The sequence below is a fragment of the Bos indicus genome, chromosome 20, assembly GCF_029378745.1.
Source record: "Bos indicus isolate NIAB-ARS_2022 breed Sahiwal x Tharparkar chromosome 20, NIAB-ARS_B.indTharparkar_mat_pri_1.0, whole genome shotgun sequence".
Classification (NCBI taxonomy): domain Eukaryota; kingdom Metazoa; phylum Chordata; class Mammalia; order Artiodactyla; family Bovidae; genus Bos; species Bos indicus.
In genome coordinates, this window is record NC_091779.1 from 35,044,501 (window position 1) to 35,070,035 (window position 25,535).

A 25,535-nucleotide genomic window follows, 5' to 3' on the forward strand; every position below is an offset into this window, starting at 1 on the left:
TGGCCCAGCCCAAGAATTGTCCTTCAGCCCTTCTCTGAGGAGGAGATAAGCTAGGTCACCCTTCCAGTACTGGTTTTGTCATAGTCTTCAGCTTTCATGAAAATATACTATTCCCATTTCCCGCTTGCCTGAATGTTAACATAAATGGCCCTACATTTTGCCTCAATAGAATACCTGAATTTTGGTTTCTTTAGCTTATTGCCACAAACTAGTTATTAAAATGTCAGCTGAGTGAAATTACATTTAGTAAGGATTGCCTGAGAGACATAAAGTTTATGATTTCCTCTAGAGCAGTAGTAGTAGAGATGAATCAGTATAGGTAGCATATAGCATATTGACTTCCTGCAGAGTTTTATTTTTGCATTATAAAAACGAATTTATGCTTGCTTTATTTACTGAAAGGATATTAGATAATACAACATCCTCTTTATGAGAAATCATGGGAGATATTACTCTTCATTCTCAGTGTCAAGGATCATTTTGTTTCTCTTGAGAATCAAGTGAGCTTTTCTTGCATGCATGTAATTTAAAATTCAGTTGTCTTATTCAACTTGCTAGAATTTATGACTCACTTCATGCACTGATGGGTCCTCCTGCATGACTTTTGTGCATTTTTTGTTGCTTTTGCCTTCATCTTGCCTTCGCCATGCATTCTCAATTCTCCTTTCCCTCATTTCCCTCAGCAGCTCTTATCCACCCACATATCAAGTTCTATTAAGCTCTTTCTGGAGCAACTTTAAGTAAGAATGAATTAATTGATCTACCATTTTTGTTTATCATGCAACTCTTAGAACGATGCACCAGATGTTAAAAAAACATCAGAAGAATTTTAAAGAGCTGTGGTACCAGCGTTCTACACTATAGTCATTACAGTTATAGTGACGTCATCCCTAACTCCCTTGTATAGCAGTTTAAAACAAAACACTTTTTCAACACACTACATTTGGTTCATATAGTTGCATTAAGTGGACATCAAGAAACTTAAGTGTAGTTAATATCAAACTGTGTTGTGAATTCATTGTATTTTAGCATGTCACATGATAGATTACATCTACTGAAAATTCATAAATTCTATGAATTAGCAGTAGGATTCAGATTTTCACTATGACATCTTTACTTGGGAGAAAGAAACTTCTACTGAAAATGGTAGAAAGAGAACAGTTAGCCAGTATGAGAGAACAATGAAAACTGTTTTTTTACTTAACAGAAGGCCAAAGTTCATCAAGGGGGAAAAAGTGTGGCTCTTAAAGCAAACTTCAAGAAGTGCATTTTCACTGTTCTTTGTCTTCTTTTGGGATTCTTGACTCCAGGGGTTCCTCTAAAACTATTTACCATTGCATGTCCTTCCTTTTTATCTCTTTGAACACTGTTTATGAATTTCATCCAAACTGTATTTTGGATGTGCCCCTCTAATCCTGTATCTTCAGTTATCTGGCCTTGACTTTCCTTTGAAGGGTAAAAACAAGATGGATTTCTTTTCTTGAAAATCAAAATAACGCCACCACATACTTATGCTGTTTGTGCTAATGTGGCAACACTGTTAAGAGGTTTCTTTCTTCCAATTGAATATGTCAGAGTTGGAATCTGAATCCTATGTGCTAATTCATAGAAGACTCTACTGAGGGACAGTTGTGGGGACTTTGTAGGAGTTCTTGATGTGTTCAGGATATGAGCCTATTCTAACAGTGTTACAGACGTCTTCTTTCACTGCAGGACTCTCACCCTCCAGTGGCATTCTTTTTTGTTAGTTTGTTTGTTTTTATTGGCTGTGCCATGTGGCATGTGGGGATCTTTGTTCCCCAATCAGGGATCAAACCTGCATTTCCTGCAGTAGAAGCTCAGACCACCAGGGAAGCCCCTTTTCTAGTTTTTTATTTTATTTTTTATTTACTTATTTTGGGCTGTGTCAAGTCTCAGTTGCAGCATGCAGGAACTTTCATTGTGGCATGCGGGCTTCTCTGTAACTGAGGCACAAAAGCCCCATGGCGTGTGGAATCTTAGTTCCCTGACCAGATATCCAACTCATATCTCCCACATTACCAGGGATTCTGTCAGAGTAGCTTGAGGCTTGAGGTGATTTTATTTTCTTCCAAAGAAAATACATATTTATATTTAAAAAGCTTCTGGGGTACTGACCCAGGATTATGTTTAAACTGGCTGCAGTCTTTGCCAGGGCTTCCTCAGTTCCAATTCCCGCTTACTTCTGGGGCTCTAGTCCTTGAGTCTCAACCGAAAACACAATTTGTTTACTTTTGTTGTTTCTGAATTCCAATCTTTTTCCCAGCCCAGTAACATACTGCCTTACCTCTTAGCTCCTCTTCCTGATTTAGGAAATGTATCAAGGGGACTGTTAACCCAAAAGTACTGATCTCACCTCACTGAATTTCCACCACCTCCCTGGTCTTAGCTTAGTCATTTTTTGTTATCTTGTTAGTTCTCTGGGGTCTTCAAGTGGATTTTTAAACTTCACTTTTATTTACTTGTTCAGCTTTTCTCATTGTCCTCAGAAAAAGGATTGGTTAACATTATTTAATCTATCATTACTCTTCTGCAGGAATTTGTGATATATTTTTTAATCTCATCTTTCTTGAGTCTTTAGATTCTAATTTCTTCTAAATTTTGCTATCTCATTTCAAAGTACTAAGCCACCAAAGGGTCTCATTTGCAACCCTATGGACTGTAGCCTGACAGGCTCCTCAGTCCATGGGATTCTCCAGGCAAGATTACTGGAGTGGGTTGCCATGCCCTCCTCCAGGGAATCTTCCAAATCCAGGGATTGAACCCAAGTCTCATGTCTCCTGCATTGGCAGGTGGGTTCTTTACCTCTAGTGCCACCTGGGAAGCCTATATATGGTTTATAAAGATTTATAAAACATAACTCTATATATTCGATATGTGTTATATATGTAACAGTACTGTAAGAATTTTTTTTTAATTCTGCACTATATTACTAGTCTTTTTGTCTTTACACCCTCAAATCTCAACTTCATAGTCATTTTCTCAGGAAAGCTTTTCCAAACTTCCCTGATTCAATTGTGGCAACTGTGTATCTTACTTCAGGAATTTAAGGGTACAAAATAAATCACTTTGCTTCATTTATTTAAGTATAATTAAATTTGACATTTCCACCCTTCCATGCTGCTGGAAAATTCATCCGTCATTCATTTGCTGGATGGGTTCAGGGTGGTTCTTGTTTGTCCAGATGTTTCGCTTTGGTAAATAAGGATAGGATATATAAGTATTTAGTCCATTGTGGTCACCCTGATGACCTCATGGTTCAAGTTTACAAGTTTACTTGACATCAATGGTTTCAAACGTTCCATGCCAAGATTGTGCATTGGAGACATTGACAAATCTGTAGCCTGGTCCCTGATAGCCACCTTCCCTAGGGGCCCTTCAAAGATTTCACTACTTGCCAAAACAGCTGTTAGAGATCTAGTTATGGTTCCTGCTACTTGAAGTATATGCTAACTCTATCCCCTTCCTGGACTGGAGGCAAGCTCTCCCTCAAAGGTAATAAGAAATTTGTTTTTAGAGACATTCTGGACTTGGCATCACACATAAACCTCTTCTTAGACAAGAGATCCAAAGCACTTGTCTACCTTCTGGAAAGGGGAGACAGACAAAGAGCAGCAAAAAGGATTCACAATAAATACGTCACTAAATTATCCTGCAGTATCAGTCTCCTTTCCTCAGTAATGGGCTTCCCTGGTGGCTCAGACAGTAAAGAATCCACCTGCAATGCAGAAGACCCAGGTTTGATCCATGGGTCGGGAAGACCCCCCCAGAGAAGAAAATGGCAACCCACTCCAGTATTCTTGCCTGGACAGAGGAGCCTGGCAGGCTACAGTCCATGGGGGTCACACAGAGTCGGACATGACTGAGTGACTAACACACTTTATCTCTATAATGGGATCTCCATGGTTACAGAGATCATGGCTACTTTTGATCACTAGTATAGGCTTAAAAACTAACATCATGTTGTTGTCAGTCACTCAGTTGTGTCCAACTCTTTGCGACCCCATCGACCATTGCCTGTCATGCTCCTCCATCCATGGGATTTTCCAGGCAAGAATACTGGAGTGGGTTGCCATTTACTTCTCCAGGGGATCTACCCAACCAGGGATTGAACCCAGGTTTCCCGAATTGCAGGCAGGCTCTTTACCATCTGAGCCACCAGGTCTTAAAAGCTAACATTATAGCTGACAATAGTAATCATTCAATAAGCCTTTGTTGAATTAATGAATCAAAGAATAAATAATTTAGTCAAAAATATTACATAAACTAAAATATTAGTCAGTAGGAAAAGACCTAAAATTAAACGTTTTTCTCTCTTGCAGCTAGTTCCGATATATGATCTGATTCCAGTGAAAATGAAAGATGCACACCTCAAGAAACAAAATTTGGAAAGAGCCATTGAAGACTACATCAATGAATTCAGTGTAAGAAAATGCCAACCGTGCCAAAATGGAGGGACTGTGGTTCTGCTGGACGGAGAATGTGTGTGTTCCTGCCCAAAAGAGTTCAAGGGAGTTGCCTGTGAAATAAAAAAATAGAAAATTTATAAAGGTGAGAACAACCTCTTAAACATCATTAAGGACAAAAATATGCATTTGGGAACTATTTAATTTGAAAGCTAGTTCTTCAGTTAATTTGCACTAAGCTTCTAGATTAGCCATATAAACAAAGGATAAAAATGGAATGAATAGTGGAAATGGACAAATCAGCCTTTATGTGTCATTTAGCACACAGTTAACCTCTACCTCTTCCTCTAAATAGAGCTATAGACAATAAATTGTAATGATCGCGTTACTTTTTTAGTTATAAAAATTTTACATAAAGGGAAAAGTTTACAGAAGTCTAACAAACATCCAAAAACTCACCATGTGAATATATGTGTGTGTATATGTAAATATATATATACAATAAATACTTCAGAACCCCTTTATAAGAAAAATAATCACAGATACAATAGAGTACTTTGTACCACATCATCTCCCTGCAAAAAGCCCAAGTTGATTCTTGTCTCCCACACAACTCAGATACAGTTACTGTCTTCTTCTTCCCGTTTTACTGATATAGAATTGATGTACAGCACTGTATGAATTTGAGTATAGCATAATTTTTTGACTTACATTTCACTTACCAGATTATCACAGTAAGTTAGGTGAACACCCATCATCTCATCTATTAATACAAGATTAAAGAATTAGAAAAAAAAATATGTTTTCCTTATGATGAGAACTCAGGACTTTCTCCATTAACATCTTGCATATAATGTGTAGCAGTATTAATTATATTTACCATGTTGTACCTTATATCCCGAGGTCCTCCCTGTAGCTCAAAAGGTAAAGAAGCTGCCTGCAATGCAGGAGACCTGGATTCGATCCATGGGTCAGGAAGATCCCCTGGAGAAGGAAATGGAAACCCAAAGTAGTTATTTATCTTCTAATCGGAAATTTTTACCTTTTTGACCATCTTCATTCAATTTCCCCTCTTCTTATCCCCATCTTCTGGTCACCACAAATGTGATCTCTTTCCCTATGTGTTTGTTTGTTTATTTGGTTGGTTTAGAAGTGTGCTGCTGCTGCTAAGTCGCTTCAGTTGTGTCCAACTCTGTGCAACCCCATAGAGAGCAGCCCACAAGGCCCCGCCGTCCCTGGGATTCTCTAGGCAAGAACACTGGAGTGGGTTGCCATTTCCTCCTCCAATGGTTTTGAAGTATAATCAACCTATAACGCTATGTTGGTTCTTGTTACACAACATAGTTATTCGATATTTCTATAAGTTTCAAAAGAATCACCATGATACGTCTAGTTATCATCAGTCACCATACAAAGATTAAATAGTTATTGACTGCATCCCTTACACTGTACATTCTGCACCCCTGACTCATGCTTTGTACTCCTTAATCTCCCTCACCTATTCCTCGCCTTCTTTTACCCTCCTCCCCTTACAGTCACTTTCATTAAGTTAGGAGTATTTCCTTCTGGTCCATATTTTTCACTTTTCCCAAATACATCTGTGCCAATGGGAAAATATCCAATGTTGTTTGGGATGGTTTTTTAATTTATATACATGGTGTTCACTGAATTTTAATTTTTCAATTTTAACTTTCCTATCCTCCCTGGTGGCTCAGATGGTAGAGTTGGCCTGCAATGCAGGAGACTCAGGTTCGATCCCTGGGTTGGGAAGATTCCCCTGGAGAAGGAAATGTCAACCACTCCAGTATTCTTGCCTGGAGAATCCCATGGAAAGAGAAGTCTGGAGGGCTCCAGATGAAGAAAACTGAGATTCTTCACTTTTTACAGCTAATCATCTGAAATTATATTTCAATATTTTGCTTTCTTCAAGGAGGAACGACTTTAGCCATCTTTCTAAAACTGAGGATTTACTAGGTCTTTCATTCTAGTAGAATTAATTAGAATCCTAATAGATAAGTAAGATTTAGCTCAACTGTTAATTATCACAAGATTAGCTAGTTGGATTAATTTCTTTTGAAAATCATAACTTACTTTTTTATTGAACAAGCAGTTTCCTACAACAAAATGTCTGAAACAATTATTCAGTTTCCTCAAAGATTTCACGGCCTCAAGTTTATCATTCAACCTTACTTTCAACCAAGGTCCATCTAGTCAAAGCTACGGTTTTTCCAGTAGTCATGTATGGATGCGAGAGTTGGACTATAAAGAAATCTGAGCACCAAAGAATTGATGCTTTTGAACTGTGGTGTTGGAGAAGACTCTTGAGAATCCCTTGGACTACAGGGAGAACCCACCAGTCCATCCTAAAGGAAATCAGTCCTGAATATTCATTGGAAGGACTGATGCTGAAGTTGAAACTCCAATACTTTTGGCCACCTGATGCAAAGAACTGACTCATTTGAAAAGATCCTGATGATGGGAAAGATTGAAAGTGGGAGGAGAAGGGGATGAAAGAGGATAAGATAGTTGGATGGCATCACTGACTCAATAGACATGAGTTTGAGTAAGCTCCGAGAGTTGGTGATGGACAGGGAGGCTGGCGTGCTGCAGTCCATGGAGTCACAAAGAGTCGGACACGACTGAACTGACAGAAATTTTTTTTTGTATTTACAAAGAAAATTTTAAATTGTCATATTACAAGTGTCTTTTGCCCTTCTTAGCAAACACAGAAACTCAGGAATATGCTAACAATATACATGTTAATATTTCTCAGAAATTTTAGTATAACTGATTTACCCTATATACTAATTCTGTCTCTCACCTATCTAAAGTGTCAATCCTATGTTCTGTATTCCAAGCAGCATTTGTAGCAAAAAATTCATACACAGGACCTCTGTTTTCTACCTCTTTCTCTATATGTGGAATATTCTTCAGCTTTCTGTAATTTCTTCAGCTCCGTCTTCTAATTTTTCAGTTATTTTTTTTTCAGCTGCATATAGACTATATCCTATAACCAATGAGCATTTTCTCAAATTTATTTTAATTATAAACTAATTATAATTAATTATAAATAAATTTAATTTCTATTTGTTTGTTTGTTTGTTTGTTTTAAGTCTGTTTTTTTCTTTCCTGGCCTACTGTATGTTTCCCATTTCTATTTCTTTGAACATGCTGGAGGTGGTTTAGTCTCTAAGTTGTGTCCAACTCTTGTGACCCCATAGCCTGCCAGGCTCCTCTGTCCATGGGATTTTCCAAGAATACTGGAGTGGGTTGTCATTTCCTTCTCCAGAGGATCTTCCCGACCCAGGGCTCAAACCTGGATCTCCTGCATTGCAAGCAGAATCTTTACCTACTGAGCTATCAGGGAAGCCCTTTGAACATGCTAAACATGTTCATATAAAAGTCTCTCTCAGATTGATCTAGGATATATAGTTTCTACACGTACTCATTCTCATGGCATTTTTTTCTTCCTTGAGTATTAATAGTTTTTTTATCTCAGGCCTAGTCTTCAGTGAAATTTGTTTCCTGTGGGAACCTTGTATATTCTGGCTAGAGATGGTAATCCTAGGGTTGTTTGTCTCTCGGGATATCCTGTTGTTTTTATCACTTTGCGCCAGTTTTTCATGTAAATTTCTTGATTTGGATTCTACATTTTGTATTCATGGACAATGACAATCAAGGTCCCTCCTCCTATATATATCACATGCTTGAAAACACTGGTGTCTTCTGGCTGACTTTTCACACCTGACCATGAGTTCCTCACTGAGACTCTAGACCACAGGGAAACCTTTCTTGCTGACTCTTTCCTTCATGGAAGCGCTTCTCGGCATCCAGTTTTCCACAGAACGTTCCGTTCCACATTTCCACATACACTGGACTGACCCCCACCATGAGGCTGAAAACCTTAGGACGTCATCTTTCTTTTTGCATACTATTTTCTTAGGGTGGAAGACTCTGCAACTTTATCCTCCTTAAACTAATCCAACCTCCCTCTCCTTATGTGTTTCTACTTCTCCCAGACCAATGGCTCTCAATCTAGTTGTTAATTGTATCAATATTAACCTGATATTAACCTATTAGCTTTTTTAAAGGGCAAAATAGAAATATAACAAAACAGATATCCACCCCCAAACCAATTAAACTGGAACCTGTGTGGTGGATCCTGGGTTGCCATGGTTCTTTTTTTCTTCTTTCTCTCCCTCTCTACCTTTGCTTTTCTTTCTCTCTTCTTTTAAATCCTCTGGTTATTCTAATCTATTTAGCCAAGGTTAAAAACCTCTATTCTGGACCCAGGTCAATTAACACCTGTGATGAAATCTCCTCCAGCATCTCCAGGCATCCGTTCTCTATCTATGTGCTGAGCACGTCCCCCCTGCTCTTTTAGCACTAATCACATTTACTCTCCCAACACCAGATGAACATCCCCTCTAGTTTGGAAATGCATCTTATATCTTAAACCTCACTGTCTTCCCAGCACCTGAACAGTATCTGGTATATCATAGTTCAACAGGATAAAAGGATGAGTAAATGGATGGGTGGATTGACCCAACACTGAAGCTCTATTAATCATTAAGATTTGATAATTCTTTTGTTTTTCTCTAGGATTGCAGTTGAAAAAAAAAGTAGAGTTGTTGGTTTCCCTGGGATCATATGGAAAGAAAAACACCAGCACCTTCCAGAGATAGTTCTTGCTGCCAAATGAAAAGCAACATGCTTCATGAAAATCCTACCAACCTCTGAAGTCTCTCTCTTAAATCCACAATGCTTCTTTTTCTCCTTCAATTCCCATGATGTTTCCATTTGTTATTCCCTAATGAGGAGAGTCAGCAGTGAGGTACGCCAGGACTTCTTTCCCACACAGCTAATGCCAATCTCTGGCTAGCAAAACAAAATTGAATTAAAAAGAGAATGTTGGTTTAAAAGACTTTAAAGTAATTGTCACAGTTCTTCATATGATGAGTATGTTCCGCCAGTTCCATTACCATGAGTCTGAACCATGCAATTTTGCTCTTGTTTACATTCCTGTGTCTTGTTCAGTCATTTGTGAATACGAGCACGCATTCATTCTGCAAATACTTGCTGAACACCTACCACAAGCACCGAACTCTGCTTTTTAAGTCTTAGCTTTGTGATTTAACTCTACACCTCCAGAGGAAAACATGTATTTGTAACCAAAAACCATTAACTTAAATCATATGAAATTGTCTCTATTCAGTCATATTTTACCAAAAACAAAACAAAACCCAGGAATTTCATATGGCCAAACTTAATATGTAGCCTTACATAATTCTATGTAAGATAAGTCAACCTATATAATAAGCTAATCAACAGAGCTGATTGTACACTTTTATTCATTAGATAGCATGGTGCTTAAGATCTGAGAGTTTTTGAAAAGGTCTGACAATCCTTAAATAAAAAGAAAGAGGAGAAGAAGGAAAAGGAGGAGCAGAAGGAGAAAAAAAGAAGAGGGCTCAAACTACAAGGGAAAAATGCAAACTCAAAATTGATAAATTTTTAATTAAATGTCAATAATTAAATGTCAATTTAATTACTAAAATGCTAATTTATAATTAATAAATAAATTTAATTAAATGTCAATTCTCATGTCTTCACTAATTTTTATTCTTTTTATTAATAAACTTTTCACACTTTTGTAAATAAATTTAAGTTCGTTTTTCTCACTTAACAGAAATTTTCAAGAATGTACATGATTGTTGAGAGATCACAATACAAATAATTTTAAAAGCAAATTTTTTCACTGCTTCATTTATTGTTTAATTGGAGGATAATCAACACAATGTTGTGTTCATTTCTGCCATACATTGACATGAATCAGCCATTGATATACATACGCCCCTTCCCTCTTGAACCTCCCTCCCACCCCTCTAGGTTGTCACACAGCACCAAATTGAGCTCCCTGCATTATATAGCAAATTCCCACTGACTATCTATTTTCCATATGGTAATGTCTATGTTTCAATGCTACTCTCTCAATTTGTCCACCCTCTTCTTCCCGCACTTTGACCAAAGCCTGTTCTCTATGTGTGTCTCTCTATTGCTATTCTGCAAATAGGTTTGTCAGTACTATTTTCCTAGATCCCATATATATGCATTAATATAAGATATTACAACTTCTTTGTCCATTTGTCTCTCAAGGGACATCTAGGTTGTTTCCATGTCCTGGCTATTGTAAATAGTGCTGCAGTGAACATTGCAGTACATGTGTCTTTTAGTATTGTGGTTTTCTCAAGGTATATGCCCAGTAGTGGCATTGCTGGGTCCTATGGTAGTTTAATTCCTAGTTTTTAAAGAAATCTCTGCACTGTTCTCCACAGTGGCTGTATCATTTTCATTCCCACCAACAGTTCAAGAGGGTCTTATTTTCTCCACACCCTCTCCAGAATTTATTGTCTGTGGAGTTTTTTGATGATGGCCATTCTCACCAGTGTGAAGTGATACCTCATTGCATCTCTCTAATAATAAGCTATGTTGAGCATTTTGTCATGTGTTCATTGGCCATCTGTATGCCTTCTTTGGATGTCTGTTTAGGTTTTCTGTCCATTTTTTGATTGAGTTGTTTGGTTTTTTGATATTGAACTGCATGAGCTGTTTGTATATTTTGGAGATTAATACTTTGTCAGTGGCTTTATTTGCAATTAATTTCTCCCATTCTGAGAGTTGTCTTTTCATCTCAATTATGGTTTCTTTTGCTATGCAAAAGCTTTTAAATTTAATTAGGTCCCATTTGTTTATTCTCATTTTTATTTCCATTACTTGTAGGAGGCAAGTCATAGAGGATCTTGCTGTGATTTGTGTCAGAGGTTCTGTCTATGTTTTCCTCTAAGATTTTTATATTTTCTGGTCTTATATTTAGGTCTTTAATCCATTTTGAGTTCATTTTTATGTATGGTGTTAGGAATTGTTTTAATTTCTTTCTTTTACATGTAGAAGTCCAGTTTTCCCAGAACCACTTATTGAAGAGGCTGTCCTTTCTCCATTATGTATTCTTGCATCTTTTGTCAAAGATTAGGTGCCCATAGGGGCATGGGTTTTTCTCTGGGCTTTCTATCTTATTCCATTGGTCTATATTTTTGCTTTGTGTCAGTACCATACTATCTTAATGACTGCAGCTTTGTAGTTAAACTGAAGACAGGAAGATTGACTCCTCCAACTCCATTTTTCTCTCTCAGGATTTTTTTTTTTTTTTTTTTGAGATCTTTAGTGTTTCCACGGAGAAGGCAATGGCACCCCATTCCAGTACTCTTGCCTGGAAAACCCCATGGACGGAGGAGCCTGGTAGGCTGCAGTCCATGGGGTCGCTAAGAGTCTGACACGACTGAGCGACTTCACTTTCACTTTTCACTTTCATGCATTGGAGAAGGAAATGGCAACCCACTCCAGTGTTCTTGCCTGGAGAATCCCAGGGACAGGGGAGCCTGGTGGGCTGCCGTCTATGGGGTCGCACAGAGTCAGACACGACTGAATCGACTTAGCAGCAGCAGCAGCAGTGTTTCCACACAAATTGTGATTTTTTAAATTCTAGTTCTGTGAAAAAATGCCATTGGTAATTTGATAGGGATTGCACTGAATCTGTAGATTATTTGGGTAGTGTAGTCGTTTTCACAATATTAGTTCTTCCAATCCAAGAACATGGTATATCTCTCCATCTGATTATGTTGTCTTTAATTTCTTTCATCAGTGTCATAGTTTTGTGTATACAGGTCTTTTGTCTTCTCAGGTAGGTTTATTCCTAGGTATTTTATTCTTTTAGTTGCAATGATGAATTGAATTGATTTTTTAGTTTCTCTGATTTCTTATTGTTACTGTACAGAAGTGCAAGGGATTTCTGTGTATTGATTTTGTATCCTGAAACATTACTAAATTCACTGATAAGCTCTAGTAATTTTTATAGCATCTTTAAAATTTTCTATGTTTAGTATCATGTTGTCTGCAAACAGTGAGAATTTTACTTCATTACCAATCTGAATTCCGCCTATTTCTTTTTCTTCTCTGATTGCCGTCATTAGGACTTCCAAAACTATGTTGAATAATAGTGGTAAGAGTGAGCACCCTTGTCTTATTCCTGATCTCAGAGGAAATGTTTTCAGTTTTTCACCATTGAGAAAATGTTTGTTGTGGGTTTGTTATATATGCCCTTTATTATGTTGAGGGGAGAAGGCAATGGCACCCCACTCCAGTTACTCTTGCCTGGAAAATCCCATGGTTGGAGGAGCCTGGTAGGCTGCAGTCAGTCCATGGGGTCCCTAAGAGTCGAACACGACTGAGCGACTTCACTTTCACTTTTCACTTTCATGCATTGGAGAAGGAAATGGCAACCCACTCCAGTGTTCTTGCCTGGAGAATCCCAGGGACGGGGGAGCCTGGTGGGCTGCCGTCTATGTCTTCAGTCGGACACGACTGAAGCGACTTAGCAGCAGCAGCATGTTGAGGTAGGTTCCTTCTATGCCTATTTTCTGAAGAGGTTTTTTTTTTTTTTTCATAAATGGGTGTTGAATTTTGTTGAGAGCTTTTTCGGCATCTATTGAGATTTTCATATGATTTTTATCTTTCAATTTGTTAATATGAAGTATCACACCATTTGTGATTGATTTGCAAATATTGAAAAGTCCTTGCATCCCTGGGATAAGCTCAACTTGAACATGGTGTATGATCCTCTTAATGTGTTGTTGGATTCTGTTTGCTAGAATTTTGTGGAGGATTTTTGCATTTATTTTCATCAGCGATATTGGCCTATAATTTTCTTTTGTGTGTGTGATGTCTTCAGCTTTGGTATCAGGGTGATTGTGGCCTTGTAGAATGAATTTGGAAGGGTTCCTGCATCTGCAATTCTTTTGGAAGTGTTTGAGAAGAACAGACATTGGCTCTTCTCTAAGGATTCTTTGACAGAATTCTATCAAAAATTATTTGATATAATTCACCTGTGAAGCCCTGGGCTTTTGCTTTACTACTACTACTAAGTCACTTCAGTCGTGTCCGACTCTGTGTGACCCCAGAGACGGCAGCCCAGCAGGCTCCCCCGTCCCTGGGATTCTCCAGGCAAGAACACTGGAGTGGGTTGCCATTTCCTTCTCCAATGCATGAAAGTGAAAAGTGAAAAGTGATAAGTGAAAGTCAAGTCGCTCAGTCGTGTCTGACCCTCAGCGAACCCATGGACTGCAGCCTTTTCCAGGCTCCTCCATCCATGGGATTTTCCAGGCAAGAGTACTGGAGTGGGGTGCCATTGCCTTCTCCAGGCTTTTGCTTTAAGGGAGACTTTTTTCCTATCACAGTTTTGATTTCAGTGATTGTGATTGGTCTGTTCAAAATTTCTATTTCTTCCTGATTCAGTCTTGGAAGGTTGAACTTTTCTAGGAATCTGTCCATTTCTTTCAGGTTGTCCATTTTATTGGCATATAGTTGCTCATAATACTCTCTTATTTTGTATTTCTTTATTGTCTATTGTAACTTCTCCTTTTGCATTTCTAATTTTGTTTGAGTCTTCTCTCTTTTCTTCTTCATGAGTCTGGCTAATGGTTTGTCAATTTTTTTTATCTTCTCAGAGAACCAGCTTTTAGATTTATTGATCATTACTGTTGTTTCTTTCATTTCTCTTTCATTTATTTCTGATCTGATTTTTATGATTTCTTTCCTTCTACTGACTTTGGGGCTTTTTTGTTCTTTTTTCAGTTGATTTAGATGTAAGGTTAGAGTGTCTTTCCAATGTCTTTATTGTATCTGGAGATAGGATTGTATTACTATAAACTTCCCTCTTAGAACTGCATCCAATAGATTTTCAGTCATCATGCTTCATTGTCATTTATTCTAGGTATTTTTCATCTCCTCTTTGATTTCTTCAGTAACCTGCTGGTTATTTAGGAGTATATTATTTAATCTCCATGTGTTTGTGTTTTTTACAGTTTTTTTTTCCTATAATTGATATCTAGTCTTATAACATTATGGTCAGAAAAGATGCTTGATATGATTTCAGTTTTCTTAAATTTACTGAGGCTTGATTTGTGACCCAAGATGTGATCTATCATGGAGAATGTTCCATGTGTACATGAGAAAAAAAGTGTATTCTTCTGCATTTGGATGTACTATCCTGAAGATATCAACTGGTCCATCTAAGGCAATGTGTCACTTAAGGCTTGTGTTCCCTTATTAACGTCCTGTCTTGATGCTCTGTCCATTGGTGTTAGTGGAGTGTTAAAGCCCCTACTATTATTGTGTTACTGTCAATTTCCCCTTCTATGTCTGGTGGGGTTTGCCCTATGTATTGAGGTGCCCCAATGTACATAAATATTTACAATTGTTATGTCTTCCTCTTGGATGAGGCTTCCCTGGTGGTTCGGTGGTAAAGAATCCACCTGCAATGCAGGGGACACAGGAGACACAGGTTCAATCCCTGGGGCAGGAAGATGCCCTGGAGTAGGAAATAGCAACCCATTTTCGTATTCCTGCTTGGAAAATCCCATGGACAGAGGAGCCTGGCAGGCTACAGTCCGTGGGATCGCAGAGTCAGACACGTGTAAGCATGCATATGACACAAATTGGTTCTACTCACTTCTTTCAATTTTCCCTCTTATTTCTGCTAGTGTTCACCTTATTTGTTGAGATGCCCCTATGTTGGGTGCATAAATATTTACAATTGTCATGTCTTCTTGTATTGATCCCTTGATTACTATGTAGTGTCCTTCCTTATCTCTTGTAAGTCTCTATTTTTAATGTCTATTTTGTCTGACATGAGAATTGCTTCTCCAACTTTCTTTGGATTTCTATTTGCATGGAATTTCTTTTCCCATCTTCTCAGTTTCAGTGTGTATGTGTCTCTAGATATGAAGTGGGTCTCTTGTAGACAGCATAAATATAGGTCTTACTTTTGTATCCATTCAGCCAGTCTCTGTTTTTTGGTTAGAGCATTTAACCCATTTACATTAAAAACAATTACTCACATATACGTTCCTATTGGCATTTTCTTAATTATTTTGGATTTTTTTTTGTTAGTCTTTTCCTTCTCTTATGTTTCCTACTTAAAGAAATTCCTTTAGCATTTGTTCTAAAGCTGATTTGATGGTGCTGAATTCTGTTAACTTTTACTTGTCTGTAAAGCTTTTGATTCTGCCATCAATTTTGAATGAGATCCTTGCTGAGTGGTAGATTTTTGGTTTGTTGTTGTTATTGTTCAGTCACTAAGTCATGTCTGCCTCTTTGTGACTCCCTGCAGCACATCCTGCCACTCCTTTCTGGCCTGTAGAGTTTCTACTGAAAGATCAGCTGTTAAGCTTATGGGGTTTCCCTTGAATGTTACTTGCTGCTTTCCTCTTGCTGCTTTTAATATTTTTTTCTTTGTGTTTAATTTTTGTTAGTTTGATTAATATGTGTCTTGGTTTGTTTCTCCTTGGTTTTATTCTGATGGGACTCTGAGCTTCTTGGACTTGATTGACTACTTTCCCATGTTAGGAAAGTTTTCAACTATAATCTCTTCAAATATTTTCTCAGACCCTATCTTTTTCTCTCCTTCTGAGCCCCCTATAATTCTCATGTTGGTGTACTTAATGTTATCCTAGAGGTGTCTGAAACTATCCTCAATATTTTAAATTCATTTTTCTTTATTCTGCTCTTCAGCAGTTATTTTCATCATTCTATCCTCCAGCTCACTTATCCATTCCTCTGCCTCAGTTATTCTGCTCTTGATTCCATCCACAGTATTTTTAATTTCAGTCATTGTGTTGTTCATCACTGTTTGCTTTTTTCTTTATTTCTTCTTGGTCCTTGTTAAATGTGTTAAGTATTCTTGCATTTTCTCCATTCTGTTTTCAAGATTTTGGATCTTTACTATTATTACTTTGTGTTCTTTCTTGGGTGGCTTGCCTATTTCATTTATTGATCTTGTGGATTTTTACCTTGTTCCTTCACTTGCACAATACTTCTCTGTCTTTCAATTTTCTTAACTTACTGTCTTTGAAGTCTCTTTCCCCAGGCTATAGGGTCATAGTTCCCTTTGTTTTTGGTCTCTGCCCTCAGTGAGTGAGGTTGGTCCAGTGGCTTAAGAAGGCTTCATGTTGGGAGGGACTTGTGTCTGCGTTCTGGTGGGAGGAAGTGAATTTATCCCCCTCTGATGGGCAGGGTTGTGTGAGGCGGTGTGTTTTGGGAAAGCTGTTGATGATTGATTAAGTTTGTGTTCTTATATTGCTTGTTGTTTGGGTGAGGCATCTTGAGATGGGTGCTGCCAGCAATTGGAGTGGTGCCAGGTCTTGGATCAGAGAAGGCAATGGCACCCCACTCCAGTACTCTTGCCTGGAAAATCCCATGGATGGAGGGGCCTGGTAGGCTGCAGTCTATGGGGTTGCTGAGGGTGGGATACAACTGAGCACCTTCACTTTCAATTTTCACTTTCATGCATTGGAGAAGGAAATGGCAACCCACTCCAGTGTTCTTGCCTGGAGAATCCCAGGGACGGGGGAGCCTGGTGGGCTGCCGTCTGTGGGGTCACACAGAGTCAGACACAACTGAAGTGACTTAGCAGCAGCAGCAGCAGCAGCAGGTCTTGGATACAGATGAAAGTCTTTGTGGGAGTTCTGACTGATTAATACTCCTTGAGGTCAGTATTTCTTCAGAAGCCTAGTGTCCTGAACTCAGTGCTCCCATCCCAGAATCTCAAGCCCAACCTCTGGTCAGAGAATGAAGACCCAACAAGCCATTTGTTATGGCAATAAAGGGTGTTTAAAACAAACAAAAAACTAATAAACAAACAAAATAACAAGAAACAAAAAACAAACCCCAGACAAATGGTGAAAGCAAATTCAGACAAATAACAACAAAAACAAAGGAACATACACACACACACACACACACACACGCACAAAACCAAAACAGACCAAAGAAAACAAAGTACAAGAGAGTGACCCAGTAAACAAAGGAAACCAAAAATATCAAATAATTAAAAATGAGCTAAAACAGAAAAAAAGGCCAGAGCAGAATGCCAGCTAAGGAATAAAGCAAAGGAAAGAAAAGAAACAAACACAGTGAAAAAAAGAAACGTGGAAAAGCAAAGTTAAATAAAAATATATTAAAAAAGATCTATCTATCTATCTATATATATATACATATATATATATATATATATGTATAAAATAACAAGGAAAGAACAGGAATAAAATAAAAAGAAACATAAAAATGCACAACTGTAGAAAGCCAAAGTTGAAGTAGAAATATAAAAGGGAAATAAAAAGTGTGCTTAAAAAAAACAAGAAAAAGCTCTCAAATGCACAAATAGAGATAACAGTAATAAATCAGCAATCGCAGGAACAGAGAAAAAAATCCAGAACTACAGGACAAATCAAAAGATAATAATACTAATAACTGTCTTTTACGTGTTCCATAAAAGGACAGTCCATGTCCTTTTCCCAGCTGTGAGCCATAGCGCTCTGCCATCTAGGAAGCCCTCCAATATGGCATTGGAGGTCTGGTCTTTGAACCTGCTGTGGGACTAATTAGCTCAAACTAATCTGACCCTACTCCTGCGTGTTCTAGCCTCCAATGTCCACAGCTGCCAGAGCTAGGATACTTTCTTCTCTGGGAATGCTCATTATCCTTATTTATATGACATAGACACAGTCTGCTTAGGTGATTGCCTGGATTTAATCTTCAGCTTGTACAGCTGGTGGAAAGGTTTTCAAACCTCTTCCTTAGTCATTCTATCCCTGGATCTCAATTGTGGGGGTGCTTCCTTCATGGATCATATAGTAACGAATCTGTCTGCAATGCAGGAGACTCAGGTTTAATCCCTGGGTTATCAAAGTACCTGGAGAAGAGAATGGCAACCCACACCAGTATTCTAACCTGGAAAATTCCATGGAAAGAGGAGGCTGGAGGGCTACAGTCCATGAGGTTACAAAGACTCAGACCAACTGGGCAACTAACACTTTTACTTTCCCTTTCTATATGTGGGTCATGCACAGAAGTTTGCTCCTGAGGCTGCCCTGGAGGACTTGGGTCTGCTCCAGTGAGGACCGTTTGTGAAGGTGGTGTGGCTGCTTGTATAGTGGGGATCCTAGTGGCACCAAGTGCTCAGGGAGGCGAGCAACCACAGGCACAGGAGATATGGTGCTATAAGGATTCTTTTCTAGCCTCCGGCAGCTCTGCCCCAGTGAAGACCTAGCGTGGAGGTGGTACCACTGCTTGTATTGCAGGGATCCCAGTAGCTCTAGGTGTATAGGGAAGCCATCAGTAACAAGTGCAGAAGATATAACACTATTAGAATTCTCTTCTGGTCTCTGGTAGGCGGTGTTTAAAGGGCCTCCCTGACTGGTCCTTCTCTATTGCTCAGCACAGGAGGCACTCAAAAGGCACCCCTGGCTGGGGTCCTTTACTATTGCTCAGCGTGTTAGGCATTCAAATGGCCACCCTTGCTGAGGTCTTTTTCTATTGGTCACTAGTGTGTGGGGAGAGAGAGGTGACCATGATGGCTCCACCCCTTGCGATGACTCAACACCCTGCCTCCATAGCTGCCCAGCACTCCTCCAAAGGGACTCCTTACCACGGACTTCCTCACTCCCATCCCCTCTGGTCATCTTCCCACAGTCAACAGCTGTCCTTGCCTTGGGATTGCTCTCCAATCCCCATGCTCCTGCTCTCAGCCACGGTGCATTTCAGTGGACTTGCCTCCCTGTTCAGGGTACGTAGGACCACAGCATGAATTGTTTCTGTGATTCTCAATCCATTCAGACTGTCACAGATCAGCTGCTTCACTCTCTGACAGCCTCAAATGCTTCCCTTTCTGTCCCAACTGGTTGACCTGCATGCAAGTGTCTCTCCTGCTTCAGCTCACCCACCCCCCAGGTACAGATCAGGTGCTACTCACTCTTCTGCTCCCCCACCCCCACTTCCTTCCTTCATCCTACCAAGTTTTGCATGAAACTATATTTTCCTTTCTGATGGTCAGGCACTCCTGCCAGTACTCAGCTGGTTCTCTGTGAGATCCTCCGCATCTGAAGATATATTCCTGACATCTTTGTGGAGAGACATGTACTCAGTTTCTACCTACTGCTCTGTCATCTTGTCTCCCCTCAAAAGAAAAATTTAAGAAGCAATTTTCAAGTGTTTTTTTTTTTTCCTAGCAAAGGAAAAACCTGTTGGATATGACATGTATTTTAATATTAGGTAGGACACAGGGATGGTATTCTAAAAATAACAATGTCCAACCCTTTAGGGTATAAAATAGCATTGGCACTCAAGAGAGTACCTATTTCCTTCCCCCAGAAGTCTGAGTCAATCAGAAAGAATTAGGATGTTCAATGCATAGAAATACTACACTCTATTCCTAGACAATCCACTGTTGAAAGAATTTCTAATGTAGAACCTTTGAATCAAGGAAGAGTTACCATACTAACTACTGAGAATTCCTTGCATCCTTGTGAATTGTAAATGTCAAACAAGAAAAGAGCTGAGCCTTGATGAGATTCCCTGAGGGTCAGCATAATGATTTATCAGAGTCCCTTTACTGGAAATGGGGGGAACAGTGTAGGTTGACTGACTGTTGACAATGAGACTCTCCAACTTCCTCCAGAGGTGGCATTTCTGGTAGAGCATTTCCAGCAGGGTGCACCATTGAGACACCAGAAACTGCCCAACAGCAATCAGCACAGAGGATGAATCACTAGAAACTAGGGGAGAGGAAGACCTCTGGAGGCTAAGGCTTACGTGGTTCAGCTTGGATTGAGGTTTCCTAAGAAGGGAAGTCCTCACTTTTCCGGCCAGACTGAGCACAGTATAACCGGCCCTCTGAGAGGCCACCCCACAAATTCAAAGAGACGGGTGTGTGGGGGGAATAGTCCTCTGACACTCAGGCTTTACACTCAGTTCATTTTACTGAGCTCCAGCCATTACCAAAGGACCTGGGGAAGTTGGATGGGAATTCATGTTTCCTTGCCTAATGGGCAAGAAAGCTTCAGAGAATCACTACATTTTTACTGTTTTCCTTTTTCATACTTAAAACTTCGGTTGCTTATTTACTCTACTTATGACACAATAGACATATAACCTGTATCACTGCCAAGAGATATCTTGTTTTACATCATTATCTCCCCAAGGCCTTTTGAGTGTGTATTTGATTGTAAACACAGCAGAATACTGCACCCAAAACCCCACAAGAGCAGCTCCTGAGTTAGTGTCTCAATATTTATGAAAAACTGTCCCAAATGGTGAATAAAGACTAGACTCAGCTTAAGTTTAGTTTAAAAGAAAATAAAACTTTTTGTCTCTCTGTCTCTGTTTGTGGATGTGTCTCTCTCTCATACACAAACACACACAAGTAATTTATAGAACAACCATCTATCCTTCTGTTCACCAGTCCCCCTCCCAGCCCCTCCACCCTCACCTCATGTTCAATTCAGTTCAGTTCAGCAGCACGCCAGGCCTCCCTGTCCATCACCATCTCCCAGAGTTCACTCAAACTCACATCCATTGAGTCAGTGATGCCATCCAGCCATCTCATCCTCTGTCATCCCCTTCTCCTCCTGCCCCCAATCCCTCCCAGCATCAGAGTCTTTTCCAATGAGTCAACTCATAGCAAGAGGTGGCCAAAGTACTGGAGTTTCATTACTAACTACTATACTGAGAGTAGTGAAATGGTTCAAGAGAATGGAATGGTGTGGCTTTTTAATAGTAGATAAGTTACTGAACTCTTAAACCCCAAGACACACCCAGGGATAATAATATCTCCTTCATAGAATTGTTAGGTTGATTCATTGAGATAATGCATATAAAGACCTTGGCACCAAAGAACAATAAGTGGTTGCTGTTGTTATGTTATCATGCAAGGCTATTGATATAAATCTTTTCAAATTTGTCTCTAATGTATATGACATTAGGCAGCCAAGAGGATTAAACCTGAAAATGGAGGATAACAATATATGGCAGAGTGGCTTAGTACTCTCCTTCATCTAATTGGTGGATCCAGTGATTTTTTTTTTTTTTAAGGGAGGCTTTTTTGTGTGTGTGAGGCAAAATACACATTATATAAGATTTACCATTTGATCAATTTTTAACAATACAGTTTAGTGGCATTAAGTACATTCATATTGTGCAACCATCACCACTATTCATCTGCAAACATTTTTCATCATCCCAAACTGAAACTCTCATTAAACAGTAACTTTCCATTCCTTGCCACCCCAACAATGGTAGCCACTATTTTACTTTCTGTCTCTGTGACTTTGACTTTGTTTTAAAATAATAGCCATCCTAATAGGGTATGAAGTGGTATCTCATTGTGGTTTCAATTTACATGTCCCTAATTAATTATTAATGATGTTGAGCATCTCTTCGTGAGGTTATTGATCTTTAGTATATTTTCTTGGGAGAAGTTTCTGTTTAAGTCCTTTGCCTGTTTGCTGTTATCATCGCTGTTGAGTTGTATGCATTCTTTATATACTCTGGAAAGTAATTCCTTATCAGATATACGATTTTCAAGAAGCTTTTAAAGTTGAAGTCTAAGTCACCTACTTTTCCTTCTGTTGCCTGTGCTTTTGGTGTCATTGAATCCAAAGTCAATGTCACATGAAGCTTTCCCCTATGTTTTCTTCTGAGAGTCTTATACTTAAGTTTAGGTCTTTGATTCATTTTGAGTTAATTTTTGTATATGGTATAAGGTAAGGTTCCAATCTTATTCTTTTGCAATGTGAATATCCCAGTATCATTTGTTGATCAATGATTTTTTTTAACCATGTGCTAGCCTACTAAAGTCAATCTACTTGGAAAGGATAAGAGAAAAGAGGATCAGGATGACACTGAATCATGTCACAGATTGTGTTTTGTTTGTCTTCATAGCTATATTATAGATATTCCTACATCCTCCATATAGCATTATGAAGTAGTAGTATTTTGTTCCAAAAAGTACTATAGAGTTGAAAATAGAAATATTACTATCCTTCTGACCAAAAAGAAAATTGTTACTAGTTTAACTCAGGTATGGCCAATTTTGAATTAAGTCATAAATAATTTTGTATTTAGGAAGATTTCTTGTCTGACAAATCTTGATTTGAGCAATAGGGTGCAAAAAAGATTAAGGTTGAATAATCTTTCAAATGGAGAGAATAGAGTAATTTTAAAGTTAAAAAAAGGAGAAAAGAAAGAAATTCAAGTAAAAAAAGTATAAACTGGAGATGCTATTAAATCAACTATTATAATATATAAATATATATAATATATATATTTGTGTACACACATATAGTATATATATGTGTGTACACTCTTAGAATATATTTCAAATATAAATTTGAAATATATTCTAAGAGTGTACACACACAAAAAAGCTGTATGGCTTCATCATTATTTATCCCATACTAAAATGGAAATATTTCTGTTTTAAAATTGAACAGGGAGGATGCGAGGGAGGCTCAAAAGGGAGGGGATAAATGTATACTTATGGCTGATTCATGTTGTTATATGGCAGAAATCAACACAATATTGTAAAGCAATTATCCTCCAATTAAAAATAAATTTTAAAAGTTAAACAACAGACTAAGAAAATGAGAATATTCACACCTGCAGTTAATCGACAGTGGGACAGGATAACAACTCTAGAATGGGATAGTGATCCATTTTCCCCTGTGTCATCATCTCAGTCTATTCATTCCTGAAGCCCATCAACTTATTTTCCAAATCTTTCTGCCTTCACTTTTCTGTTTGGAAGGAAAATGGGAACAAATGAATGAATGGAGAAGGACAAAAAGGAAAACAGATCTATTTTCATGTAGGACCTTTTCTTTCTTTTATTCATTAAACTGCAATAGTCATTAACACATTTTCAAAGGTAATGATCAACCCAATGAAGGTGTATATTTTGATGGTGCCAGTTAAATGTTTCCTTAGAGACCCAGTGAGATAAAAGGATTACAAAACTCAGCAGAATCCTACAGAGCTGTGTATCTGTTAGTCGCTTAGTTGTGTCCAACTCTTTGTGACCCCACGGACTGTAGCCCACCAGACTCCTCTGTCCACGGAATTCTCCTGGCAAGAACCCTAGAGTGGGTTGCCATTTCCTTTTCCAGGGGATCTTCCCGACCCAGGGATCAAACCCGGGTGTCTCACATTGCAGGCAGATTCTTTACCATCTGAGCCACCAAGGAAGCCCCAGCAAAACTTAAGGAGTTCCCAAATCTCAAGAGAGGGTAAGATGCAAATTATACACAAAATAGGAAAGTTGTAAGTAAATTAATATATAACATAGAATTCTTCCAGGGGCTTCCCAGGTGGCACTAGTGGTAAAGAACCCACCTGCCAATGAAGGAGAGCTAAGAGGTGCAAGTTCCACCCTGGGTTGGGAAGTTCCCTGGAGGAGGGCATGGCAACACACTCTAGGATTCTAGTCTGGAGAATCCCATGGACAGAGAAGCCTGGAAGGACAGGAAGCTGCAGTCCATGGGTTCACACAGAGTCAGACACGACTGAAGCGACTTTGCACGCTGTATGACTTTCTTGACACAAGAGAAATCATTTTCTGCCTTAACCATTTTGTGCTCTAAGCTTGGCCACAATGTTTGTCCTTGAACAGGTCTCAGTAATTAATGATCTTAAGAAAACAAAATAATGCAGTTCAGTGGGAGTCTTTCACTGGGAGTGGTAAAGATTAGCCTGAAGCCCTCAACCACCAGATCATCTAAGAGGGACTCTTGAGAGTCCCTTAGACTGCAAGGAGATCAAACAAGTCAATCCCAAAGAAAATCAACCCTGAATATTCATTGGAAGGACTGATGCTGAAGCTCCAATACTTTGGCCAACTGATACAGAGTCAACTCATCAGTAAAGACTCTGATGCTGGGAAAGATTCAAGGCAGGAGAAGAGGGGGATGACAGAGGATGAGATAGTTGGATGGCATCACCGATTCAATGGACATGAGTTTGAACAAACTCCAAGAGGTTGTGAAGGACAGGGAAGCCTGGCGTGCTGCAGTCCTTGGGGTTGCAAAGAATTGGACATGACTGAGCGACTGAACAACAAGAGATGATGATGTTGACCTTTGATGACTCTCGTGACTTCAGCCAACTAAAGCTTGGACTGTTAACTGTCCAAGCTGCTTCATGAATATATATTAACCCTTAACTTAAAACTTCCCCAGCATTGTTGTTCTAGCTGATACTGCTTTAGGAAAGATCCCCAGTGTTCTCCTTGTTGCAAGTAAAAAAATCTTCTTTCTCCTATGCTTTGGCTTGGTATGTCTTTTGGCTCGACACTTACCAAGAAGCTAACCCAGTTTTCAGGTAATGATCCTATTGAAATATAGGATTTCTCTTTCTATTGAAAGAGAAATTGATTTTTCACTGGTGTAACAAGTTATTTCTTCCCAGTGCATGGATATTCTGAAAGGGTTAAGGCCTCCTTTCATCAAAAATAGAAAGTACAAGAGTGAAAAAAAAAATTTGTTTTCAAAACGAAAAGTGAAAGAGAAATAAGCCAAATCAAGGAGCTACCCATTTCCTCCTGCACAATTTTTTAAAGCGTGCCTGTTCTTATCCTGCTTTTTTCCTGTTACTTTTCATTTGGCTACTCCATATCTCCATACACAGGGAGACTAGAACTTCCTTGAATTTCTATGAATCTATTTTGTGAGTTTGAGTTGTTCTTTCCTGGCAAAGTTCAAATGCATGTTGATAAAAGAAGACAAGTTTACAAAATAATGAAGTTTCAGCTGACCAGTTCCCTAATTTGGAAACTTAAAGGATCACTGAACATTTCTGTGCTTTCATTTCATCATCGAAAAGCACCAGTATAGTGATTATCTCCTAGCATTTGAAGATACTTTAGCCAAGAGTTCTCCTACAGCTTCCCAGAAATGATGGGCTTCAAGGAAGGCTGTGCACATGCATAATTAGTATGCAAACTATATACTGCTTTTATCAGATTCTGAAAGGAACCCATAAGCCAAAAAAAAGCTTTAAAAAGAGTAAAAGCTACTCTATGCTCTTAGGGTGACAGAAGGAAGTACAAAATTTAATTCACACTGGAGGAATTTCAGATCTGGTTAGGGAGCCAAACTTGATGCAGCCAATACAATGGGAGCACCATAAAAGGCAAACATATCAAAGAGCTTCATTTCCAGGTTCACTCTG

At 38.8% G+C, this 25,535-nt stretch overlaps 1 protein-coding gene across 1 annotated transcript in view; it reads left to right on the forward strand.

The window, feature by feature from the left end:
* C9 (complement C9) overlaps window positions 1-9,355 on the forward strand; it is a 66,042-nt gene extending 56,687 nt beyond the window's left edge. Inside the window, exons 10-11 of the mRNA XM_019983011.2 lie at window positions 4,341-4,569; window positions 9,027-9,355. Of these exons, the coding sequence (XP_019838570.2) occupies window positions 4,341-4,556 (216 nt within the window). The 3' untranslated portion in view covers window positions 4,557-4,569; window positions 9,027-9,355. The remainder of the gene's footprint in view (window positions 1-4,340; window positions 4,570-9,026) is intronic.
* The last annotated feature ends 16,180 nt before the right edge of the window (window positions 9,356-25,535 follow it).